Genomic DNA, 23,228 nt, shown 5'->3' with positions numbered 1-23,228 from the left:
TCTGCATACCTCTCCAGGCTTCCCTTTTGAGTCAAAATGTAGCCGGCTCATGAAAATGCTCAAGGTTTTCCTCATTCCCTCAGCCGCTGCTCAACACGACATCTCTCCTGCTTCCTTCTCATTTGGAACTCCCACCCACCTTACTCATGTCTGCAGCACATGGCTTAGAGTCTACACGGACACTCTGCTTGGGAAATGGGACCATCACAACTTGCCCGCCACTCACCATGTGAGCCTCCTTCCCTCAGAAGCTGTAGATAGAGAGAGGAGGGCTTTTCTCATCCCATCCCTACGTCAAAACCACAGGGGAGCTGGTAAACAGGGCCTACAACCATGGGAACAGATAACTGGGGCATGAGATTGGATTCTCTTAGGTGCCCAAGGTGACCTGAAAGTCAGGGGAGTGCTTTCCGATTCACCTTTGATTCTCTATGTCACACTGAACAGAGCTAGAAATGACAGGCTTTCACTGCATGATGGAGGATGAATGAATGAACGAATGGATGAATGAATGAACAAGTGAATGACATTTCAAAAACTCTTCCCAGTTCCCCAGTCAGGACGAGGTCAGACTCCATCTACAAGTACCCCGTGTTCACTGTGTGGGGTGAAGAAGCTGGCCACACACCGGACTCTGAGACCTCAACCAGCCCCAGGACCAACACTTAGAACAGCCTGAGCTGTGTCGGGAATGGGACAAATGTCCTTCAAGTTTCTGTTGTCAGTCCTTCAATATGGAGACAAAGACAACTAGTCCTTGAAGAGCTCTGTGAGGACAGTCTGCTGCTCTGGGACAGGATAACCAACCTTGATTGCTGTTACTGGTTGTATTGTTGCCTCATAAAAGGTTTTATTTGGGGAAAAATAATAACACCCAGTGGGCACATGATATGTTCTTGGTGAACTAGATATGTCTGGAGGAGCTAGCGGTACGGGTCCTAAGTGGACAGGGTTGACCTGCCCCAGATGCAGCTCCCAGATGAGAGGATCTGACTCATAGTGTTCCTTCAGCAGCCCCATTCTGAGATCCTCCCCTGGCTTTCCAGAATGGAGGGCTTAGAGTGCTGCTATCACACCATAAAAAGAGCCCGTGTGCAGCAGGCTCAGGATCACCTCCTCACCTTGCTGGACTTGTGGTCCACGTTAAAGGTGGCAATGACGCCGTCTGTCAACTCCCGTCCTTCCCGAAGGACCACGTACTCCGAGAGCCGGTTGGCCAGGTAGGTTTTCCCAGTGCCGCTGGGACCCGAGAGGATGATGCGCCGATGCTCTACGAGCAGGGAGACGTAGCGCTGCAGGATGGGCTTGGGGATCAGGGACTCAAACACCAGAGAGTCCAGGCTGTTTTCCGTGAGCCCTGGTGGGGAGAGATGGGGGTTCATGACATCATCTCTCTTCTTGGCAGTCCTAAGGCTCCTGTCCATCCAAGCACACTGGAGGCTGAGAGCGCAACACCGCTGCTGTGGGAAGCTACCCGCTTGGTCACTGACAACTCCAGTTTTTGGGTCCCCCAACTCTGGACTCTATCTGGCTGGTAGCATTTACTGGCCTTGGAGTGTCTATCCCAGTCCATGCCTGAGTCTTGTCCACCCATGTCTGCCATGAACCTAGGTTGCCTCTTCCCACTTCTTTCTCCTTCCCGCCAGGCACCAAGCTCGCCATACTTAGGTGTACCAGGAAGACCAAGCAGGAAGCTCGGTGAAACTTTGATATTAGAATGAAAACACAGACTGGCAGGCCTAGCCTGAAATGCTGCATGCTGAGACCTTTGATCAGCAGCAGTGTCAAATGAAAGCTTCTCTCTTCTATCTGGGACAACCTCGTTAGTCAGTGGTTGGTTTACAAGAATGGTCTCAGGGTCAGGGAGACGGCTCAGTCAGTAAAGGGCCTGCCTTAAAGACATGGGCACGCAAGCTTCAGCCTCAGAACCTACATAAAAATAGTGGGGCACGGCAGCAAGCACTGTAATTGCAGAGGCAGAGAGGTGGAGAATGGATCCCTGGGGTTCACTGGCCAACCAACCTAGCCTACTTGGCAAATCCCAAGCCAATGAGAGACCCTGTCTTAAAAATCAAGGCAGACAGTAATTCCAGTCAAAAACTCCCTTCAAGGAAACAGCCTGTATAAGTGGAGAAGTAAACAAGGAGGCGCTCCTTTGTCATGCAGTAGCGCCTTCCTTCTGCTCAGGGTAAAGACACCCCTACAGCACTTATGAGTTTGTGCCTAGCCCTCCCCTAACTAAGGTAGCCCCTATAAGCCTGTCATGGTCCTCGCAAAGGACCATGATAAAGATCGCCTACATGCCTCTCCAGGCGTAGAGCAGAGGGGCTCTTGTCTAAATTTAATAACAACCTCAACAGTAAGAACCATAGGGGACAATCAGTAAAACACTTTGCATACATGTAGCCATTTTCACATCCTGCCATAAAATTTTCAGAGGACTCACTTCAGAATATGCAAATTCATGGGCCAGCAAAATGGCTGAGCATGTTACTTGCCACCAAGACTGAGATCCTTAGTCCAATCCCTGGGACTCACTAGGTTGGGGGGGGGAAGTGAAAGAGAATCAATTCCTAAGAATTGTCCTCTGATCTCCACAGGCACTCTGTGCCATGTGCAAACCCCCAGCACGCATCATGCACACGCACCACTAAAATAAAAGAGTATGCGAAGTCACACCTTCTCCTGGTACCACAGGTGTGAACTGCTATACCAAATGGGACCCTTTTGGCAAAACCCAATGAGGTTTTAGTGCTCATCAGTGTAACATAAAATCCAAGCTGGTCCTTGTAAATGCTAAAACTGGCAGCCACTGGCCAGGCTCTATGGAGTACCACTCTCTTCTTCGGATGGGCTATCTTGTCTCTCATTCCACACAGATCAGCTTTACCCCTGGTGTTTGGAGAGTTTGCTGTGAAAGGAGGTGGTGACAGTGTGTGCTCCCCAGGATGCCATATACTTTGAGTGCCAGCTGTAAATGGCTCTCTTCCTTGGGGGTTCCTGCCACACAGTTCTTGCTTCTGCATGCCTGGTGCCTCATGCTGCTCCTTCTATGGCAGGATTCTTCTTGTCAGAGTTCATGCATCCTTTCATCTTCCAGGGGGCTGTGGGATTGTGACCTCCCCACGATTATAGACTATATCCCTTCAAGCCATAATCAGGACAAACTCTATCTTCATTTTGTCTTTACCAGGCATTTTATTACTGCAACTAACTCAGAAAATTAGTACTGAGAAGAGGAGCCACTGGTGTGATACTACTCAGCGCTCAGGCGGAAGTGCTTGTAGCTTCAGGATAGGCAAAGTCAAGAAAGCTGCAAGCAGAGATTAATGAGTCACCTTGGTGGGAATTTGGAAAACCAGAATGTGCAGAGAAATGTGGATAGTGAAAGAATGGCTCACGATGTCCATGGGTCGGGGAGGCGTGACTCCATCAGGAACAGGGCAAGAAGTCATTTTTGCTACATTCTGGTAAAGATTCTGGCTGCCTTCTGCCTGTCCTGAAAAGTTGGATTTAATAGTGAAGGACTATAGGGCATGGTGGCGCACACCTTTAATCCGGGCACTCAGGAGGCAGGCAGAAGTAGGCTCATCTCTGTGAGTTCTAGGCCAACCTGGTCTAATAGTGAGTTCCAGGCTAGTCAGAGCTACCAAGGCTACGTAGGAGGGTGGGGAATGGATTGTGGTGGTCTGAATAAAAATGACCCCAGAGGCCCATAAGGAGTCACACTAATAGTAGGTGTGGCCTTGTTGGAAGTGTGTCACTGGGAGGTTTCAGAAGCTCCAGCCAGGCTCATTGTCACTCTCAATTCCTGCTGCCTGCCAATCCAGATGTTGAACTCTTAGCTCCTTCTCCAGTATCATGTCTGCCTACATGTCATCATGCTCCCCTCCATGATGATAACAGACTAAACCTCTGAACTGTAATGCAGCCCCAATTAAATGCTGTCCTTTATAAGAGTTGCTATAGTCATGGTGTCTCTTCACAGCAATAACAACCCTAAATTCCTAGGACATGGACTACTCTGCTTGGTAGCGGGAATTTCAAGGCAGGAAAGCATGCAGGTTATGGCGTGTTACTGCTCACCACTCATATCGGGTCTATAGTAAAAAAAGAACAGCTGGGGTAGGAGGATAAGAAAATGCAGATTGTTGGAGTAAAGGGCCTAGGTAGCTGAAGTCAAGGTACATAAAGAAGAGGATCCTGTAAGTGGTAAAGAGAAACCTGCTTCACAGCAACACCATAGGAAAGGAACTGTAGAGGGCTGCCCTGCTTACAAACAACTGCCTGGAAAACAGACTGCACATTCAGACACCAAGAAACCATTATAACTGTGACTCAAAGAGTAAGGGTCCATCCCCAGCCGGCAGCAAAACTTGACAGCATTGTCTACTGTGTACTGGTTTTGCAGGCATGCAAGATTTAAGACTGAGGGGGGTCATGGAGTTTTTATTTCTGGCTCTAGAGAGCTGCTGAGGCTAGGCAATGTATGGCAAGGTCAGAATTTCTGCAAGGAGAATTCCCAAGAAGCCACTGCATGAAGCTATAAAGGGGAAGCTGAAGCTGCAGCACAGACCCCAGGACGTTGGAGAGACAAGAATCATGAACTATCCACCAAGGAAATCTTCATGTGTGGAGTGGAGTGGATTCAAGAGATAGAGACTACATGCTAGGCAAGAAAGCTGAAGGGGTAGGAAAGCTTGGATACCCAAGCCCTATGGAGCCCAGATGATTCCATTACCAGTCCAAGATACTTGATATGAGGCTGTAGGATGAGCTCTTTAATCTGCCAAGTTTCGGTCCTTCTTTGGTATAAACACTCCTTGCTAATAACCCCATGCCTCTGTTCCAGAATGGGAATGCTAATCCTGTGCTGTTTGTATTTGAAGCGTAAAACTTGTTTTTACTTTTTTACAGTAACCCACAATTTGCCTTACATATCAGTGAAACTCAAAACTTCTTAGAACTATTAAAAACTATGGGATTTTTTGAAATTACACTGAAAGCATTTCACATTATGAGATGACCCTGAGTCCACAGCAACAAGGAGTGGAAGGCTATAACACGTGGGGCTTGACACTCGGAGGACAAGGCTTCGGAAGCTCCAGGAGCCGGGTGCACAGGCAGGAGTGGTATCATCACGATGCTTGTGGCAACTTTCCTGTAGCCTACAGCACATCAGTTTCTCCATCTGTAGAATGGGCTCGTGCCCAAGGCTGGCTGGCAAGATCCTTGATTGCTTTGGTAAAGTGCCATTTTAACAGGGTTATGAAGGAGTTATTAGTCTCCCATCAACCCAGTCATAAGGCTAATGGGACCTTTTGATGTCTAATTTCAGCAATAAACTGAAGCAATTTCTTTCCTGATGGTGCAATTTGCCTAAGTAGTGGGTAAGGAAGAAGATGGAAACACACACACACACACACACCCTCACGCACAGTACAAACAGAACTACTTTGGCCACCAAAAGCTCCAGCTTCTACAAGTAGCTACTCTTTTTCTTTTTTTCTTCTGTTTTTTCGTTTTTTAAGACAGAGTTTCTCTGTGTAGAAACTATCATAGAACTTGCTCTGTAGACCAGGCTGGCTTTGAACTCAAAGATCTGCCTGCCTCTGCCTCTGCCTCCCAAGTGTTGGGATTAAAGGTGTGCGCCACTACTGCTCAGCTGGAAGCCACTTACCTTTGACAGTCACCAAGATGGTGGTGTTCTCTCCGACCAGATAGCCACAAGGGAGGAGCTCAGGGGTCTCTGAGGTGTTGCTGCGCTTGATTTCACCGATGCTGTAGCCGAGAACACTGTCTGAATTCAGTCCCAGTTGACTCACCGGGTCCACATGAATGATGTATTCCTGGAGAAAATAAAACACAGACCCCACTAGAGAGCTGACTAAAACCTGCTGGGCACTTCTGTTTTCACTGGGTGATTCGTGGGTACCCTCTTTTTCTCAGATGTCACCTGAGCTGAAATCAGGACATCGCATACTCTGGGAATAACACCTTAAATCCCAGGCCTCTTAAGATAAAGAGAGATTTACTTACCAAGTGGGGAAAAACAACAAAACCATGATTTTATCCCCTGCAAGACAGGGTTTTTCTGTGTAGCCTTGGCTATCCCGGACCTGCTTTGGACTAGGCTGGTCTCAAACTCACAGAAATCTGCCTGCCTCTGCCTTCCCGAGTGCTGGGATTACAGGCATGCACCACTGCACACAGCTCAGATGGTATCTCTTAAGCAGTGAGCCAAAAAGAAAACCCTCTTTCCATAAGTCGCTTATATGTGTATATGTGCACATGTATGCACAGCGCTCTCTCTTTCTCTCTCTCTGTGTGTGTGTGTGTGTGTGTGTGTGTGTGTGTGTGTGTGTACAGGACAGAGGATAACCTCTGGGGTCATTATACAGGCACCCTCTACCTTATTTTTTGAAACAAGGTCTCTCGCTGGCTTGGCGATTATCCAGTAAACAAGGCTGGCCATCCCAGAGCCCTTGGGATTTATCTTTCCTTGCCTCCTCAGTGCTGGGATTAAAAGCATACATCACTGTACCCAGCTTTTCCACATGGGTTCTAGGGATCAGACTCAGGTCCTCATGTTTATAAGGCAAGCCCTTTCCTGAATAAGCTATCGCCTTGGCCTTAGTTGCTTTCATCAGGTATCATAGCAAGGAAAAAACAAAAAACTAACTCAACAAACAGAAGGTCAGGGATTAGGTTGTAGGCTGAACGGTAATACAGAAAAGCTGACACCAGTTTTAGTAAGAGGCCCCCAGTGGTCTCACCCCTCATTTACTGTGCCCTAAGAGCTCACTTTGCTGCCTTTTTCATGTAAGTACACCCCAAATTTCTGAGTGTTGGCCAAGGAGGCAGAACTAGTCTGTCCTTACCCTTTCTGCCTGCTTTCCATGATGGGAATGTTCTATTAGGTCAAAAGAACTAAACTGGGACCAGGTATGAGAGCATATGCCTCTAATTCCAGCACTTGGGAGGCAGAGGCAGGTGGACCTCTGTAAGCTCCAGGTCAGCCTGCTCTACAGAGTAAGTTACAGCCCAACCAGGGCTGCATATAAGATCCTATCACACAAAACAAAAAGAAAAAGTTCTGTTTTGAGGATGGAGAGATGGTTCAATTGTTAAGGTCACTGGCTGCTCTTCTGGAGGATCCAGGTTCAGTTTCCAGCACCCACATGGCAGCTCATGAACATCTGTGGCTCTAGCTCCAGGGGATCTAATGCCTTTTTCTGGCCTCTGAGGACAGACAGCAGACATGGATGTAGGCAAAACACTCAGACACACAGAATAAATCATTCAAAAGGGAACAGAATTTCTCTCAAGTGAAGCCATTTGAACCACAAGCTAGAAGACGCAGCAACATGCTAGCTAGGTTGGGTTTGATGAGATGACAGAGCTGGGTCTGCTCTGCTTCTAAGCCTGTGGCACCAGGCTGGTGCCCTAGCCCAAGTCCTGCTTTATTCAGGAGATGTGGTTAAGCCTTAGGGTTAATGCTGTTGGTTTTTGGGACAGAAAAAAAAATCAAGAGCTTCTTTCAAATCACCTTGAGTTCCAAGGTTCACTTTGGTACTCCCTAGCCATTTCTGATATAGCAAATACCCAATCCAGTGGTGTGACCATGGCGGCATCCTTGACTGATGGGATGTTACTGTCAGAGATTGCAGGATTGGCATGGGCAGCTACTGAGCATATATGTGTAGTCCAAAGGGCTTCGGCACCAGGTCAGAGATGCTAATCATACTGAACAGAACACAACTCTTGGGACACCATTGTGAAATAATGTTTACTGGCTGGCCAGCCCTTGCCAAGGGCAGGTAAGAGAATGGCCAGTTACCAATCTGAACATTCCAGGGACAAGTCCTGGCAACCTAAGAATAAGGAGGAGTGAGGAGGTTAGGGAAATAGTCCAGTTCTGGAAACAAAGCTCTCTCCCCTCCCCCAGCCCGCTGCTGGGGCTTCCTTCTTGAGAGACTTACTTTGAACAGCCGTCTAACCACCCCGTCAAGCACGTCCCACTTTGTCTTGCCACTCACTCCGATGCAGCCAATAAGGAAGAGGTGTGGTCTGGAGTCCTAGGGTGGAGACACATGCAAGTGAGAAATAGCTGGCTCTTTTCTGGCCTGGTAGGGCAGAGGCCTAAGCATTCCAGTGCTTCCAAAGGAGAAAAACAAAAACAGAACAAAAACCATTCCTCTCCACACCAGGCATAGCTTTGCTGGCATGTAATAGCCTTAAGCCTTGTCTATGCTCTGGTAAAACTGCAAAGGGTGAGGGAGACTAAGATGGCCTCTCTGGTACCTGGATCCATCAGCTAAGTGCATGCCTTACACAGAGCATAAATTCCCACATCCTTGACTGCCTCCTCCCCCAGCTCCTGTGTGCCAGAGCCCCATTTTCAACTCTTGCTAAAGAACTACTCACCTTTTCCAGGAAGCTTCCATGATTCAAATGCCTGGCTCAGAGCTACACTGGACAGACTCAGACAACAATACCTTCTCAACTTATACATATCTACAGTCATCTGTTTCATGTTTTATTTAATGGAGCTCGTCATGTTAGAACCTCAGAGAGAATGTTTCTATCTTTTCCTTTCTTTTTATCTTTTTGAGAACCTCTTACCTCTGCTCCCAAGTACTGGGATTAAAGGCATGAGCCTGGCTTCTTCTATCTAAAAACAATATTTATTACTTTCTTTCCATTAAAACTTAAAACACATTCAATTCAGAAAATTAGTAAAAATCTGGGAAGACTGCCAACAACTTTTTTTTCCACTTCTTGTTCTTCTACACCCACAGGGGCTAACTGATCACATTAATGAAAAGGATGCCGAGAAAACATTCCATTCTGCTTGGTTTTTAATATCTCTGCATGCTTGTGAGGATGTAGTTGGGACAGGGATGGGTCTGGGTGGCAGGCTGAGGCACGCAGCAGTTAAAGGTCATCAGAGGGAAAAAGTAGCAGTCCGGCAGTGACAGGGCCTGATTCCACCATGTGCCTATAGTCTTGGGTTTCCTAGCTGCACAGTGGGCAAACCACCATGGTCAGTGACCTCCTGTGGCCTAGAACAACAGCATTAGGGGAAATGGCTTACAATCCTGGAAGAATGTCAGCAATGACATTGAGGATAATGGGAAGGACAATCAGTCATATGTACAGTTGGTCACCTGCCTGCTCTGTAAGAACACTGGGAGAAAGATTTTCAACCTGACAGGCCAATCCTCTGTTAGCTGGGTTCTTCTGGTTCCTTTCCAGCCAAACAGCTCTAAAACCCCTGGTAAGTCAGCTACACTTCGTTTTGATGGGCAGGTTGGTTCCCCAGCTGTCTGAAATTGTAACAACATGCTGGCTAGAAATACTATGAAATACAACTTTGAAAACTCAGGTGGAGGCTCCTGTTGCCTTTTCCCACTTTCATGGCCAAGGTCATCACCAAATAGGACTTACCCACTAAAATACAGCTCACCTTGCAGCCCCCACCTCTACTTCAGATAGTCTCTGGCAGGTAACCAGACAATACCAGAGGCACCGGCTTCTAGCATCAGTGACTCAGGATGCCCCCACTCAACCCACTCTGAGGCCCCTGTGACTCACTCAGCCCAGGGCCTCCTGTCTCCTAGCTTGGTGAATGCTATGTCTGTAGCATCTGATGAGACAGAAATGGGCCCCAAGCCAGCTAAGTCCAGTCAGCTTCCTCCTCTGCCTTACCAATAAAATGTGCATAGCTGCCTGGGACAGGGTTCAGAAAAACAGCAAATCCAGAAAAGCCATTTCAGGGAGTGCTAGTGTGGAAAGTACATGAGGCTCTTTTCAGTAAGCTTAATCGATTTTTTTTTTATACAAAGAAAATGAGGTGCACTTTGCTCCATTTACCTCAAAGACAGAAAGGCACAGGGAAGGACTGTAGGTATAAGGACTGTTGAGGATTATGGGTACAGGAGGGACGGCCAAGGATTGTGGGTATAAGGACTGCTAGGGATTGTGGGTATAGGAAGGACTGCTGAGGACCATGGGTATGATTGCCAAAAATTCTGAGTACAGGAGGGACGGTCAAGGATAGCAAGTATAAGAACTGCTAGGGACTGTGGGCACAAGAGGGACCGACAAGGATTGTGGGTGCAGGAATTACCACTCAGAGGTCTTACTTTGTGTTTTCAGAACATTATCATAAGTATTCTATTTTATCTTAATTTTTTTTTATTGTGTTGCTAGGCATGGAACTCAGGGCCTTGTATATCCTAGCAAACACTAGGCTCCTATGTTACATCCCCAAGCTCTCCTTATTAATCTCTTACAGTATCTAACTTATACATTAAACTCTATCTATCACGCATAGTCATGTATAGTATAATACAACGTATTGGGTCCAGAATACTCTACCATTTCAGCATCCCTCTGGATCTTACAATGTGACCCCTGTGAGTAAGGGAGACTATGATACCAAGAAAGGTGTTAGTACTTCCCATTGACTTAGGTTTCCAGTTAAGTTGCTAAGCTAGACCATCTCTACCTGGGGAAAGGACAGGTGAGCAGGGTGAGGGATCCGACTAACCTCCTTCCACTTCATTGCCTCCTGAAAGCTGACAACTATCTTAACATGCCTGCCTCCTTCCTTCCGAGCCGAGCATTCACCAGTGTCATCCAGCAACATGTCTGCGAATGGAAAACATCAACAGCCTTAGGCACATGGGGACAGCAAAGCTGCTTCCGGACACCTCTGCCGCCTGTGGGCCCAGCAGCAGGACGATCCAGGTGTCAGGGTGCAGGGGCGGTGGGGTGGGGACGGGACAGGGAAGGATGGATAATGAAATCACAGAAACCAATGGCAGGAGGACCAGGGAGCCAGCAGGCTGACAATGCATCTTGCCGGATGGAAGTGCGAGGGAGACTCAACCAAACAACAACAACAGTAGCATCATGGGTAAAAAATAAAAGCGTCAGCCTTGAAATGTTCACAAAGAAAACTCAAGGTGCATTCTGGGATGATGTGTCAGCCTGGAGTCTACCCCAACATCCAGAAGGCTGAAGGCTAGGAGACGAGGCCTCTGTAGGACCTGCTACCAAGGGGTACAGGAGCATTGGGCCTGCAGATCAACTTCTTAACATGGATTGAGCAGAACTCAGCATGGTGGGCGAGGAGAAACCCAAGCTCATGGCCTGAAAAATTCGGAGTGCTGGAGCAAAACATGGAATACTCTAATGGCTGGGCTCATGTTGGTAGCAGATGCACACCCAGACACACACACCCCAAGTGCACACACGCCTGCTACCTCTGTGGACCTGCTCTTCCTGGAGACTGGAGTGCCGGTTGCAGGCTTCCATTTGCCTGGTCCCATGAGTCACTCGCCGGCTGGTGGACCAGGACTTCCCGGAGACTCACAATCCACTCACCCAGACTTATAGACTCAGCTTGTCCCCGGCCTGTGAGCACTCAGTCAGGCTGGTGTACATGTCCTGTTCCTAGTCCCATGAGCCACTTACCCAGGCTGGTAGTCTTGACTGGCCCCCAGCCTGTTAGCCACTCACCTAGACTGGTGGACTCTGTGAGGTTCAGGCTGGGCTGTGAGAGCCCTAAAGACTGCCTTGGGGAAGCGGAGATGGACACCTGGGAAGGGGCCCGGCTGCAGCCACTGCCTTGAGATTCAGACTTCAGTCGGTCATTCTCCGCTTTCAGCTTCTCAATTTCACTCTGCAAAAAGTAAAGGAAGAAACTGACTTGATAGATGGATGTAAGGAATGGAACGTGCCTTTTCTGGGGGAAGAATCTGGAAGTTCCCTGCAGGAACTGGGTAGCTAGACTAACCAAAGTCAGGAATACCCTTCCCTGCCATTCAGGAAGCTGACAGGGCTGGTCCCCTCCTCACAGAGAACTCTTCTTTAGCAGGTATTTAGAAATTGCCTTTCCCAGGGTCTTCTGCTGAGTGGCCTGTGTAAAAAGGTCTTGCAACCAAGAAGGTTTGGTAACTCGAGGTGTGACCGATTTCTCAGCTCCAGGATTTCCAGCTTTTGCTTCGTGACTCTGAGAAGCACACAGTGTATTTCCTGAGCACACTAATTATGGTGTTTCCCACCTCCAGGAGCCTCTCAGAGATGGGTGTTCCAGGGAGTGCTCTTTGAGATGCTGCTCTCCAGGGAGGTCTCACTGAGTGCATTCCATAGGTGTCTTTCACTCTACAGTTGTTTACAAAGAGCCTAATGCATGAAGAGCCATGATACAAGATGCAGCTCACAAGACTAGAATGCCTTCACTCCACAGGAGGGGAATTGAAAGACCATTCTGTAGCCACCTTCAAAGGAAGCCACTGACTCTCCCAGCTGGAGAACATGGAAAGGTTTGGGATGAGGTCCATGCTGAGCTGAGGAGGATGGGTCCAGTTTGGATACACAGAGGATACTCAGGAGAAGGAATATCATGAAACAGACTGTTGGGACACAAAGCCAGCCACCACAGCTCTACGTGAGCAGTATGTGAAGAGTGGAGCTAGGGAAGGCAGAATAGGTTCAGTGAAAAGGGCAGGTAGAAGGAAGAGGCAGTGTGGAGTCACACAAGGTAAAAAGACTCTGAAGAGAAAGGCCAGGACAGTGTGGGGATCAGCGATGGGCAGCCCCCACCCCCATCCCCGGGCTGCTGCTCTGCAGCTTCTTGGAGCTCTCTTCATCATCACTTACTTGCATCCTGTTCATGGCCTCTCGGAGCTGGTCCAGCTGGTGGGCAGAGCTGAGTGCTTCCAGGCGGATGTCTGTCAGCTTCATCTCCTTGTCTCGCAGCTCATTTCGTAACTGCATGACTGTCTCCGCCTCACTGTCCATGCACTCAGAAATTCTAGGGAAAGAGGATGTTGCTGGCAAACATAGCTCTTTCATTTAGTCCCTTCAGAGAGTGGTCCACTCTGTGGTCCAACTGAGGTAAACCATCACTCACTGTTCAGCACTATCATAAATAACTAGCCTCTCCTCCAGCCATTCCTGCTTCCTCACAAGGACCACAGGCAAAGCATCCAGAAGACAGATTCTGTTACTCTGCCTAGGTAGAGCAGTGGTCAGCAGAAGGGCTCCGCTGTATCTTTTCCCAGCAAAGCACTAACAGTGGGTGAGTGAGAACTGGTAGACGGGAGCAATATCCTTTTTGGTTTGAGAACTTCCCAGGGCAGATAAGCCAGTCTCATGCCTCTTAGAAGGGAGGGAATAATCAAGATCAGAAACAGGGTTTCCCCTTTGGCCAAATGTGTGTGTGTGTGTGTGTGTGTGTGTGTGAGAGAGAGAGAGAGAGAGAGAGAGAGAGAGAGAGAGGATGAGTAGACAGTGTTGATCTGCTTTTTCATTTGATTATGAAAACTCTTGGACGTCTCTAGAAAAACCTGTTGTTAGTCCCTCATGCCCTGCCTACTTCTTACATTCATCCTAACCGTAAGAAGACATCAGATTTGGAGCACAAGATCCAAGAGAATGAGATGACACACAGCCAAAGCTGCATCTGTGGGCCATGACAGTGTGGCCAGCTGTCTCTCATCATAGCAAACTCTGGCTATTCAAGAGGAAGCAAGGCAGGGCTCCTTGCTGAGTTACAGGGGTTTTGTAGTTGCGTCAATATGAGGTGGAAGACCTTAAAAGCCATGGTAAGCTCTAGCCATTGGGAGAAACATTTCTAATAAAATATAGTTCTGTGATTTCTAAAGGATATTGGGTAATTAGGCATGATTTGGATTGAAGATGGCAGAGGAAAAAAATCCAAACCAAACCAACTAACTAACTAAACAAAAAAACACCTCAGAAAAACCAAAACTCCAAAACCATCCCTAAGCTCCCAAGTTTCAGAGCCAGAGCTGGCAGTTGCCTGAGGAGTGGTGGCCACAGCAGCACTCCTTAAAGCTCAGGTGCTGACTCACAGGCCACACAAAACCTACACACGTGTAATGGGTTGAGGGCCCAACCTCAGCTGCCAGCAGATGTTCAGAGAACTGTTCAAAGAGATGCAGAGGCTTGACGGAAAGTCGAGCACTCACGGACCGTTTAACTGACCTGATGTGAATTCTTTTTAAGTGACAAAGCCACTTTGTACTTTTTAAAAGTTTCTAACTAGCAAGCTGGGCAGGTGGTGCACACCTGGGATCCTAGGTAGCCAAGGCAGGAGGATCACCAGGCTGGTGCCTTCCCTGACAAGACTTGTTCTGCTGGTCTCCAGCTCCTAGACTGTCCTAACACTGAAGTGTTTGGTCACCCTTACCCACCCACAGCAAGTGTGCAGCAGTGTTTTCTGGAGGTACCTGAAGCACATTATTTCGCTACCATATATACTGCCATGATTCCGATTTTAAAGTGGGGAGAATGAGGCACAGAGCCATCATTGTACCCAAGGTCACACTATTTAAGCATGAAAACTTGGGATGAAATATGGAGGAAGTGGGTTGCTTAATTCCAGGCTTCTGGATTATACCCAGAAGGCAACCAAAGTAGGGTTTTCTACTTCAGAGACCACGAACTAAAGTGACCTGATGTTTTGTTTTGTTTTTCCCAGTCCCTAGCACATTATTCTATCATTTCCCTCTGTCTTTCCAGAAGTGGGATGGTGGCATACCCAATTTTAAATGCCTGGAGTGTGGGAAATGTGGCCTCCCCACAGCGGCCATTCCCTTCACCCACAGAAGAGGGATTTCTCCAAGCCGCACCCCTCTGCCTTTGGCTTCATCTTTGAACTCCCTTCTCAAATCAACATCTGCACATTTTTACAAACCTTTCCAGGTTGGGAATAAGTATTTGCCCTCAGCGCACCCTTTGGAAAACTATACCCAAAACAAATATCTCCAATGTCCACAGAGGTTGTGGAATGTAAGAAAAGGGCTGGGGAGCCAGGAGCTGGCCCTGCCCCATCCCTCTGGGGACAGTGGTTTGGAAGGCGTTGTCTTGCTCCTCTCTTGATAGATGCAGTAGCTTCGCTGCCTCTCGATGGGCCACCCAGTGGCATGTGGCTGGGTTTCTATTCCCTCTCTTATGTAGTTCTTCCCTTCGTTCCTGGGTTTCCTCCCATGCAACTAGACACTTTTTTTGTTGAACTTTGAAAGTCAGCACATCAAAGCTAGTCCTGGCCCTCTGCTCTCCACTGAACTGAGAGCTTCCATTTTTCCCAGGCGTACACCCATAGGAGCTCCAGATTGGCTGATACTAGCCTGAACATCTCCTGGGTGCCTCACACATCACTTGACTCGAGTGGAGGCTCAGATTGACACCAGCTGTGGTTTGAGTGTGCAATTTACCGGACAGGCTCTGTGCTTGACCCAGGTGGTTTCCACCGGGAGTTGCTGTCTGGGAAGGTTGTGAAACCTTTAGGAGTTAGAGCCTCATCAGAGGATGTAGGTCACTGGCAGTGGGCCTTGAAGCTGTATAGCTCAGCCAGTACAGCCTGTCCACTCTTTGCTTCCTCACTGGGGATACAGTGTGACCAGCCACCTCACGCTCCAGCTGTCACACATTGGCCACTGGGATGAACCTTTTCAAGCTACTCTAAGTTGCTTCTTGTCAGGTATCCAGACACAGCAGTAAGAAGAGTAACAACTACACTGCCCACCCCACCTGGGCCTCTCATCAGCCACTCAGCCATGGCAACAAACACCCGAGTGCCTCTAAACCAAGAGAACCCACCACCACGGGGCTGGGGTAGGGTGAGGGACAAGAACTAAACCTGAGGAAAATCACTATGTCGGGTGGACATGCACAGCAGTGAACAATAAAGAAGAGGGAGGGGTGGCTGGTGGTGTGTGTTACTCTACACAGCAGACATAGCCAGGCCTTACGTATAAGGTCACCCTGGTCAAAAACCTGAGGCGTAAATACCTAGAAGAGCCCACTGGGCAGGGGCCACAGCTGCAGCATAGGCCTCGAGGAGAGAGTGTGACTGAAGGGTTCAGAGGACAGAGCAGGTGAGGCACAGGAAATGCTGCTCCCTTTGTGAGCTTCCTTTTCTTCTGATGTCCCACATTGCTTTCTATAGAAATCCCATTCAGTTTATCTCCTCTTTCTGCTTAAAATTCCTCTGCACCTTGCCATCACACATGAAATCAGACGTGCTGACACTGCTTTTAGAGCTCTACATGCTACAGCCCACCGTCTCTCCAGCTTCAGCCCTCTGTTGTCCCTTGACCATCCTAAGGCAAGCAGACTACCCCTCCTCACATGCAGACGTAACAGTCCATTTCCATATTGGACTCCTGCACTGTTGATTTCTTGGGAAGGCAGCCTTGCTCAGTATGAGGTTGATCTGTGATCACCAAAACCTATTTCCTTCTTTGCCTGTTACCTAGCAAGGTGTTACAGCCTTGGGTTCCAGAAGTGGGCTTTGGTAGGAGTGGACAGGTGTCTCCTGTAGGCTCGGGCCACAAGACCCTCCCATAGGACCTGGCACACATGCCTGTCTCCTGGCCAGGCTGGACACAGCACTACTGAGCAGAGGTTCTTGCTCAGGCCAGCTGCTGAGAGGATGTTCTCATCGGGTCTAGGGTGAACCAGGAAGAAAGAGCTAAGAGAAGCTACTGAGCTTCAAAACCCGGTTTGTTACAGCAGCTCGTGTTTCTGACCAGAACTAAGCAGCACTCCTTCTGTTACAAAGCTCACTGGTGAGATGCCTCCCCTGACCACCCCATGTAAAGTGGCTGCATCCCACAGTCATTCTTAGAATTAACCTTGGGGACACACTGCCTGCATTTCCTGGGCTTCTCTGATTTCAGAATTTTCTACTTAGTGTCTGCTCATCCCACAGTAGATAGGATCAAGCCAAGAAGGGATTAGAAAAATCTGGAACATTGTTGTAACAGAACCAGGACTGGCTCCTGGTGTATGTGTAGGGGTGGGGGTGGGGACTTGGGAGTGAATAAACTGTATTGTTTCATGTGGGGATCTATATCACAGACCATGGTCCCCCTGTGAAGGGTATCAGGTAAATGAGGCCTTAGTTTCTGAGGAATGTCGGACTCAAAGGCCTGTTCTTACAGATCACTATACACATAATTCATTTCCATGAATTAAAAGCAGACAGTAGCAGTCCTCATTGTGAAGAGACAAGCTGGGATGTCTGGGTAGTGGGGCTCTCCTATTTTGAGGAATAGGGGAGAGGGGACGTGGAAGGGAGAGTGGAACTGGGAGAAGAGGAGGGAGGGGCCTATGACCAAGATATGAATTGAATTAATTAATTAAAAAAGAAAGAGAGATGGCAGTGGTTCCTTCTCCCTTGTCAGGCAACTGCTGAGTCAAGATGCTCTGGGATGGATGGTACAGACTTGTCCTGTCTTTGGAAGGCCCATGTATCATGTGAGAGGGGCTCACACCCTCACGTTCACCTGCTCTTCTGGTCAAGAGAATACAGGATGGTAAGGAACACAGCGGCCGGCCGGGCCAGCCAGGCCAGCAAGTCAGCTTTTCTGCTTCTTTCCCACCCCAGATCCTTTCCACTGGGCTCCTCCCAGAAAAGGAGAAAGAGACCACCACAGAGACCCTTTGTTTCACTAAGGGGTATTCAAAGGTGCAGATTAATTTATGTGCTGTCTTCTACATCCCGTCTTCCACATAGTCCATGTGCCCTCCTATCTGCATTTCCTGTAGCCAGTACTAAGTACCTGAGCAGAGCCAGGGAGACTTCACAAGCCACAGCCCTTGGGAGGATGCCAGATTAAACAGATTTAAGATCAGATGTGGCCTCCAAAGAATTAAAGATGGAAGACAGAGGCCCTTCAATGCACAGGGTCTAATTGACTCCCTCAAGAAGCCTATGGAGGAGATACACAGACCTCCACTGTAACCAACAGAGAAACCGAGGTATACAAATCTTCTCTCTGATCTCTCAGTGGCTGTTCTGGCTATGACCTTGGGTCCTCTCTTACACACTGTCTCTTCTTGCTGGTATCAACTGTCTTCGGCCATTGCTTTTATCAGGCTCTTCACTGGTGACCACAGACCTACTGTAAATGCCCTTGGGAGAGGCTCTCTACAGGAAGCCAACTGTGTCAGGTTCTGAGCTGACACTCATGTCCCCACAGGTCACCTGAGCTAACTCTGCTCTAGGCTCTATAAGTCTTGTGTTATTAGGTAAGACACAGGGCTCCCTCCCTACACTCAACTGGAGGGATGAAAGGATGGCATGAAGTGACAGTCACCAGGGAGAATGGTGACTCTCTATGTAACTAATAGTACCCCCATGTCTCAGCAAACCAGCTGTGCCTCCAAAGAGAGAGACGCTAAGTGTCACCTGTCTTGAACTCTCCAAGGGGTGGCTGTTGGGATGGATCCAAAAATCCTTTCACTTTTTGAGTTCTACCCTCAGGAAATACAACCAACACCAGATTTTAGTCAAAGAAGAAATGTGCAATCTAAGTACCTTACCCCACAGGAGCCAGAATTTTGATAAAACTTCCAGTGTTCACACAACCATCTCCCTTCATATCAAAATGTAGAGGCTCTGTTGCAGCGGTTTCTCTTGTTCGATCCTCAGTATGGGATAAGGCAACAATAGGCAGTATCCCAGATGATGTACAAAGAGAAGTTAAACAGCCTGCTGATGGGCAGCTGCTAATTCTGGACAATGGCACACCCTGATGAGACCTCAGGTTTCCATCTCTCACAGCCTCCCCAGTCTGACACATTAGACGAACATGCAAAGCCTATTAAAGCAAAGCCTGGGGAGCAGGGTCATACTGCACAACAGGGCTCACCAGATAGAGAGAGCTCTTGGGAGCCAAAGTTCTTGTCTGTTAGAGAGACTCACAGAGAGCTGGAGTGGGCGTTCCTCAGCAGCGGGGTAGAGCCTGTGGATCCGTTGTGTGGCAATTTTGGTGAGGAAGGCAATGAAGAATCTGTCATCTCCTCGATGTCTGAGTGTGAGGACGCTGACTTGGGGGACTTCTTCTTCCCGAAGGCTTGCTTGAAGGAGCTGCGCAACTGAATACACAAGATGGTCAGCCTGGGAGAAGTGAGGCCCGAGTAGAGGCATGCTTGCGAAAGAGCAATTAACTCAACCACATTTCCCCCGTTAACGGCAAAGGCACCCAGCAGCTCTGTGGGATCAGTGCATTCGGGGAAGGGAAGTTATCCGGCATTGACAGCTCAGGATGGGCCTGTGGGGGCATTCCATGCCTGCTCTTCATTCCAGAATAGATGCCAACAGCAAGACAGAGCCTGGCTCAGCGGGTGTGTGTGGGAAGATGAGGTTACACAGCAACAAAGCAGGATGCTTGAATGTGGGGACAGATGCGGATGAGGTTAGTCATGTCAATGGATGGGTTAGCTTGGTATCTGATATTAAACTTGGTCTCGCTTACCTCATTGACCTGCCAGAGAAAATGCAAGCGAAAACAGGGAAGGGGAAGGAAAAAAGACAATTTTTAACAGAGAAAGCTAGTGACAGGGAAAGCTTAGGACTTCTCAGATGCAACACGGCTTATAATAAGCACCACACAGAGGCTTCTGGTGGGATTGGGGCACTAGAACAGCATTGGTTGGGGTCAAGAGCATCTTCTTCCATTATGGAAGGAAAGGGTTCCCTACAACCAGAACTCTTCCAGCTTCTCTTCACATGCAACAGCTTCCTCCCTTTCCTATGTGTCTGGTCATTTCCTTGACTCATTTCAATCATCTCTTAAGTCTGCGCAGTAATGGGAATGCAGACCTTATTGCCTAAGCAATGGAGAACTGCTACCCGAGTGCCCCTTCAGTCTGAGAAGCTCTCTGCTGCATACACTTAGGGTCCCTACTCTGCTGCCACGAGGAACATAATCCAACAAGCACAGAACTTGGCCATCTCACTTGTTACTCAGGTATCCCATAGCTGTCTATGAAACTCATTAACCACCTTAGGAAAAACAAAACAAAATAGAAAAGGGGTAAGGCCATTCCCCAGCTCCTGAGGCAAACATGGAAATTCTGAAGAGAACATGAGAAACAAAATTCTCAAACGGCCATAACCATCATGTATTTTTGTATGATCCAAACAACAATAATCATATTTTGTCTCCAAAGTAGGTATTTTAGGAGTCATTTCCTTTTCCTGGGGCCTTTTTTTTCTTCTTCTGAAAATATATCCTAGGGATTTCCTTGCTTGTGAGTCACAGGACTTCCCCCAACAGGTGTGTTTTATGCCTGACAAGCTACTTGTCCAGCCTGGGGCAAACTTAGACCTTTGCCCTCTTGCTGTCTACTGACGCTGCTGTTTGCAGACAGATATCACAGACCCAGGTTCTGCCACACAAGCCAGGGAGCTAAGCCTCTAGTGAAGTGCCAGGTGAAAGAGAGTTACAAAGTTTAGACAGAATTAAGCTTTGCGGTAAAATGTCTATTATCTGTCCTTCCTGGCTTCATGAATAAATGAGAACTGTCTAAAAGCAACATAAAGACGTTTCAATTCTTGGCTAGAAAAAAAAAGCCAAGAATTTTATTTTTCCTTCCTTCAGTTTTTACTGTAATTACTGTGCACGAGGAGGGCAGCAGAAGTGTGGCACCATGCACAGGCAGATGGCAGAGGACAACTTTATGGAGTATGCTTTTTCTTTTGTTTATGTGGGTCCAAACTCATGCTGTCTTGCTTGCATGGCAAGTGTCTTAACCTAACGAGCCAGCTCACTGGCTCTGTGCTTTTCACAGATATTTCCCTCAACATTGTTTTGAGAATCTGCTCAGACTACATTTATCAACTGCATATTAGAGATGGTATCATGAGCTAATCTTCTCTACTTACAACAAACAAGTCGCAGAAACAAACAATCAAACAAACAAACAAACAAACAAAAAACCACCTATTGGTAATCTAAAGAAAAAAACTAACCAGAATAATAAGAGGATCACACAAAGATGGCTCGGCAGCTCCCCTCTACGGTGAGTTACCAGTGACCAGCATCATAAACCCTAACTCCTCTGTTGCTAACTAGACCTCGCCACCCATCCAAGATGATACAAGATGAGGAAAACATGTATGGCATGAGGGACATGATGCTACCATGAAACAGGACGTATCAGTGCCAACAATGAGGCTCTGTGAGCCTGGCCACTTCACATCTACCCAGGGTGTTCTTCCTAAGTATCTTACCTCCCTCACAGCCTTGAAGCTGTGACAGTAGTCATGAAACTAGGCAGAAGTGCTTATAACATTATGGTTAAAGATGAGATAACTATTGATACATGCTCAAAAAACTCCTTTGGAACTAAGAAGAAACTGAGTAGTTTTGCTAAAGGCTCCAGGAGGGGCAAACGGAGCATTTACATAGCAGGCGTGAGCCCCTGAGTTTCATCCCCAGACCAAGGACAAAACAGTAAATATGGATAAAAGACCCACTAAGCTCTAGAGTCTGTGGCCAACGCTGAGATGAGAAAGAAATGACATATACATGAAATGAAAGAAAGACAGGCACATCACACAGTCTCCTGAAGAGAAAAACCATAGGCGGGACTTGATCAATGCCACTGTTTTGCTGAGCACAGCATCCGTTTTGGTGAAAGGCTTACCCCAAAGCACTTCCTTGGGTCTACTCTCCAAGATTCTGTGGTTCTGAGGTTAGGAGTCAGCCTGGGTTTTTTTCTGGGAGCACCTATTCCGGGAGGGAGTGTGATCCAGGCCCTGGGAGAGTCTAGGGGAGCACACTCACCCAGTTTTTCCTCTTCTTTTTCTTTGAGTCGCTCTCTATGTTGCTGCCCACACTGGAGTGGCTGGTGGCGCTGTTGATACTGGAGACACTGTCAGAGGAGTGCTGCCTGCGGATGCGTAGGTCTGCAGCCTGGGTGCTGCCATTTCCTGGAGAGCAAGGCAAGGCATGTGGCCTGTGAGCCTTAGAATCCAATCTCATGTCCCCAAGAATGACCTGCTCTGACTCCAGAGCACTGAGGTATCACCCCCAGCCCAGCTGCTGCTCTTAAGAGCCTTGATGGATTATGGCCATGCCCTCCCTCCTTCACATGGGGTCTATCGCCCTGCACTTCACAAAAGGAATGACAGAAAGCCTGAGGGAAAATCCCCCAACACCAGCTCTCTAAGATTTGACAGAAGGAGAGATATGCTTCTAAACACAACGGTGTTCCCCTGTGGGATCCTTCACTCTCTTCTCTTTAGCTCCACTAGCAGTGGCACCCAGGCCTCAGGCATAGGGCTTCAGTGGTCTCCCCTAAACTGCACAGCGCATTCCGTCCCACCTGTCTTCTTTTGGTCATTTGGAAGCACCAAGCCCATGCCATCTCAGGCCCTCCATGATGTCTTCTCTTCGCCCTGCCTCCAGAGCTCTTTTCCATCCACTCTGTATGGCTAACTCTTTCTAACTCTTCCAACTTCACTTCTGTTTTGGAGGCCCAATATCCAAAAGAATACACATGCCAGAAATAACAAGAGACCAGAATCATGGTCGCAGCTACTTTCCTCCTATGGCCAGAAGTGTCTCTAATCCTGAAGAGAGCTTGCTGTGGAGCCAGAAGGTGTGAAGGTCCAGGCCCACTTCTTTTCCTAACCACCCTTTGACCTTGGAAAGCCACCATCACCCCTGAAGCCCTTGTGAACTTGTGAATCATCAGCACAGTAAACAAAGGGCCAGTAGGGTCCTCATAATATAACTGTGGAGAGAAAAAGTAAGTTTTGCAGTAGAGCTCATGGCATGGTGTTGAAAACACAGAGAATGCCTTCTCTAAGCACTAGGTACCCATACTGCACCAAGCATAGGTACCATTCAAACGGGTGTTGCTAGATGGAAATCAACTGCATGTCCACCAACTAAAGACACACAAAGCCCAACACTTTCCTAGGGCAATTAAAAGATGAAGCCATTCTACTTTCTCTCCCATATGTACATAAATGATCATGGAAGCATGAGAGAAGCCATAAAACACGATGATGCTTTTCCATAAGAAAGCTATTTCTTCTGCCTTTAAGATTTACAGAGGAGAGGATGCACGGCACTGGCCACCTCTACAGTGGTCAGAAGCAGGCAGATGAAGGGGCCTGCCTTCCGGGACCTACCCCTTGCATGTGCAGCCCGAGTCTCTTGCCCCCTAGCAGGAGGCTGCACCCTGCACTGTCAGAGAGGCTGCGGGGCAGCAGGCGGTCTGTCTCCCGTTACCTTTGCAGTTGAGCTCTGGTGTGTTTATCACTCCGTTAATGGCAGCCTGGGCAGCTGCATTCTGTTTCTTTAGCAGCTCAATGGTTTTTCTTAACTCATTCAGTTCTGAATCCTGAAGGTGAGAAAGACATAACAGGTACATCCTAGACCAGC

At 48.1% G+C, this 23,228-nt stretch overlaps 1 protein-coding gene across 9 annotated transcripts in view; it reads right to left on the bottom strand.

Moving 5' to 3' along the window:
* Nav2 (neuron navigator 2) overlaps positions 1 to 23,228 on the bottom strand; it is a 348,443-nt gene that overhangs the window by 14,143 nt on the left and 311,072 nt on the right. For 8 of the 9 annotated variants that reach the window (XM_060367205.1, XM_060367207.1, XM_060367206.1 and 5 more), the window contains 9 exons: positions 23,076 to 23,187; positions 21,621 to 21,766; positions 18,752 to 18,924; positions 12,673 to 12,826; positions 11,530 to 11,692; positions 10,556 to 10,656; positions 7,983 to 8,078; positions 5,681 to 5,849; positions 1,122 to 1,357 (listed from right to left, as the gene is read on the bottom strand). In XM_060367205.1, the coding sequence (XP_060223188.1) occupies positions 1,122 to 1,357; positions 5,681 to 5,849; positions 7,983 to 8,078; positions 10,556 to 10,656; positions 11,530 to 11,692; positions 12,673 to 12,826; positions 18,752 to 18,924; positions 21,621 to 21,766; positions 23,076 to 23,187 (1,350 nt within the window). Of the gene's footprint in view, positions 1 to 1,121; positions 1,358 to 5,680; positions 5,850 to 7,982; positions 8,079 to 10,555; positions 10,657 to 11,529; positions 11,693 to 12,672; positions 12,827 to 18,751; positions 18,925 to 21,620; positions 21,767 to 23,075; positions 23,188 to 23,228 lie in introns of those variants that run through there. The other variant, XM_060367213.1, reaches the window with a different exon arrangement.

The sequence above is a fragment of the Meriones unguiculatus genome, chromosome 14 (assembly GCF_030254825.1).
Source record: "Meriones unguiculatus strain TT.TT164.6M chromosome 14, Bangor_MerUng_6.1, whole genome shotgun sequence".
NCBI lineage: Eukaryota > Metazoa > Chordata > Mammalia > Rodentia > Muridae > Meriones > Meriones unguiculatus.
Note: the sequence above shows the minus strand (reverse complement) of the source record. Positions and strands in the feature narration are given on the sequence as shown.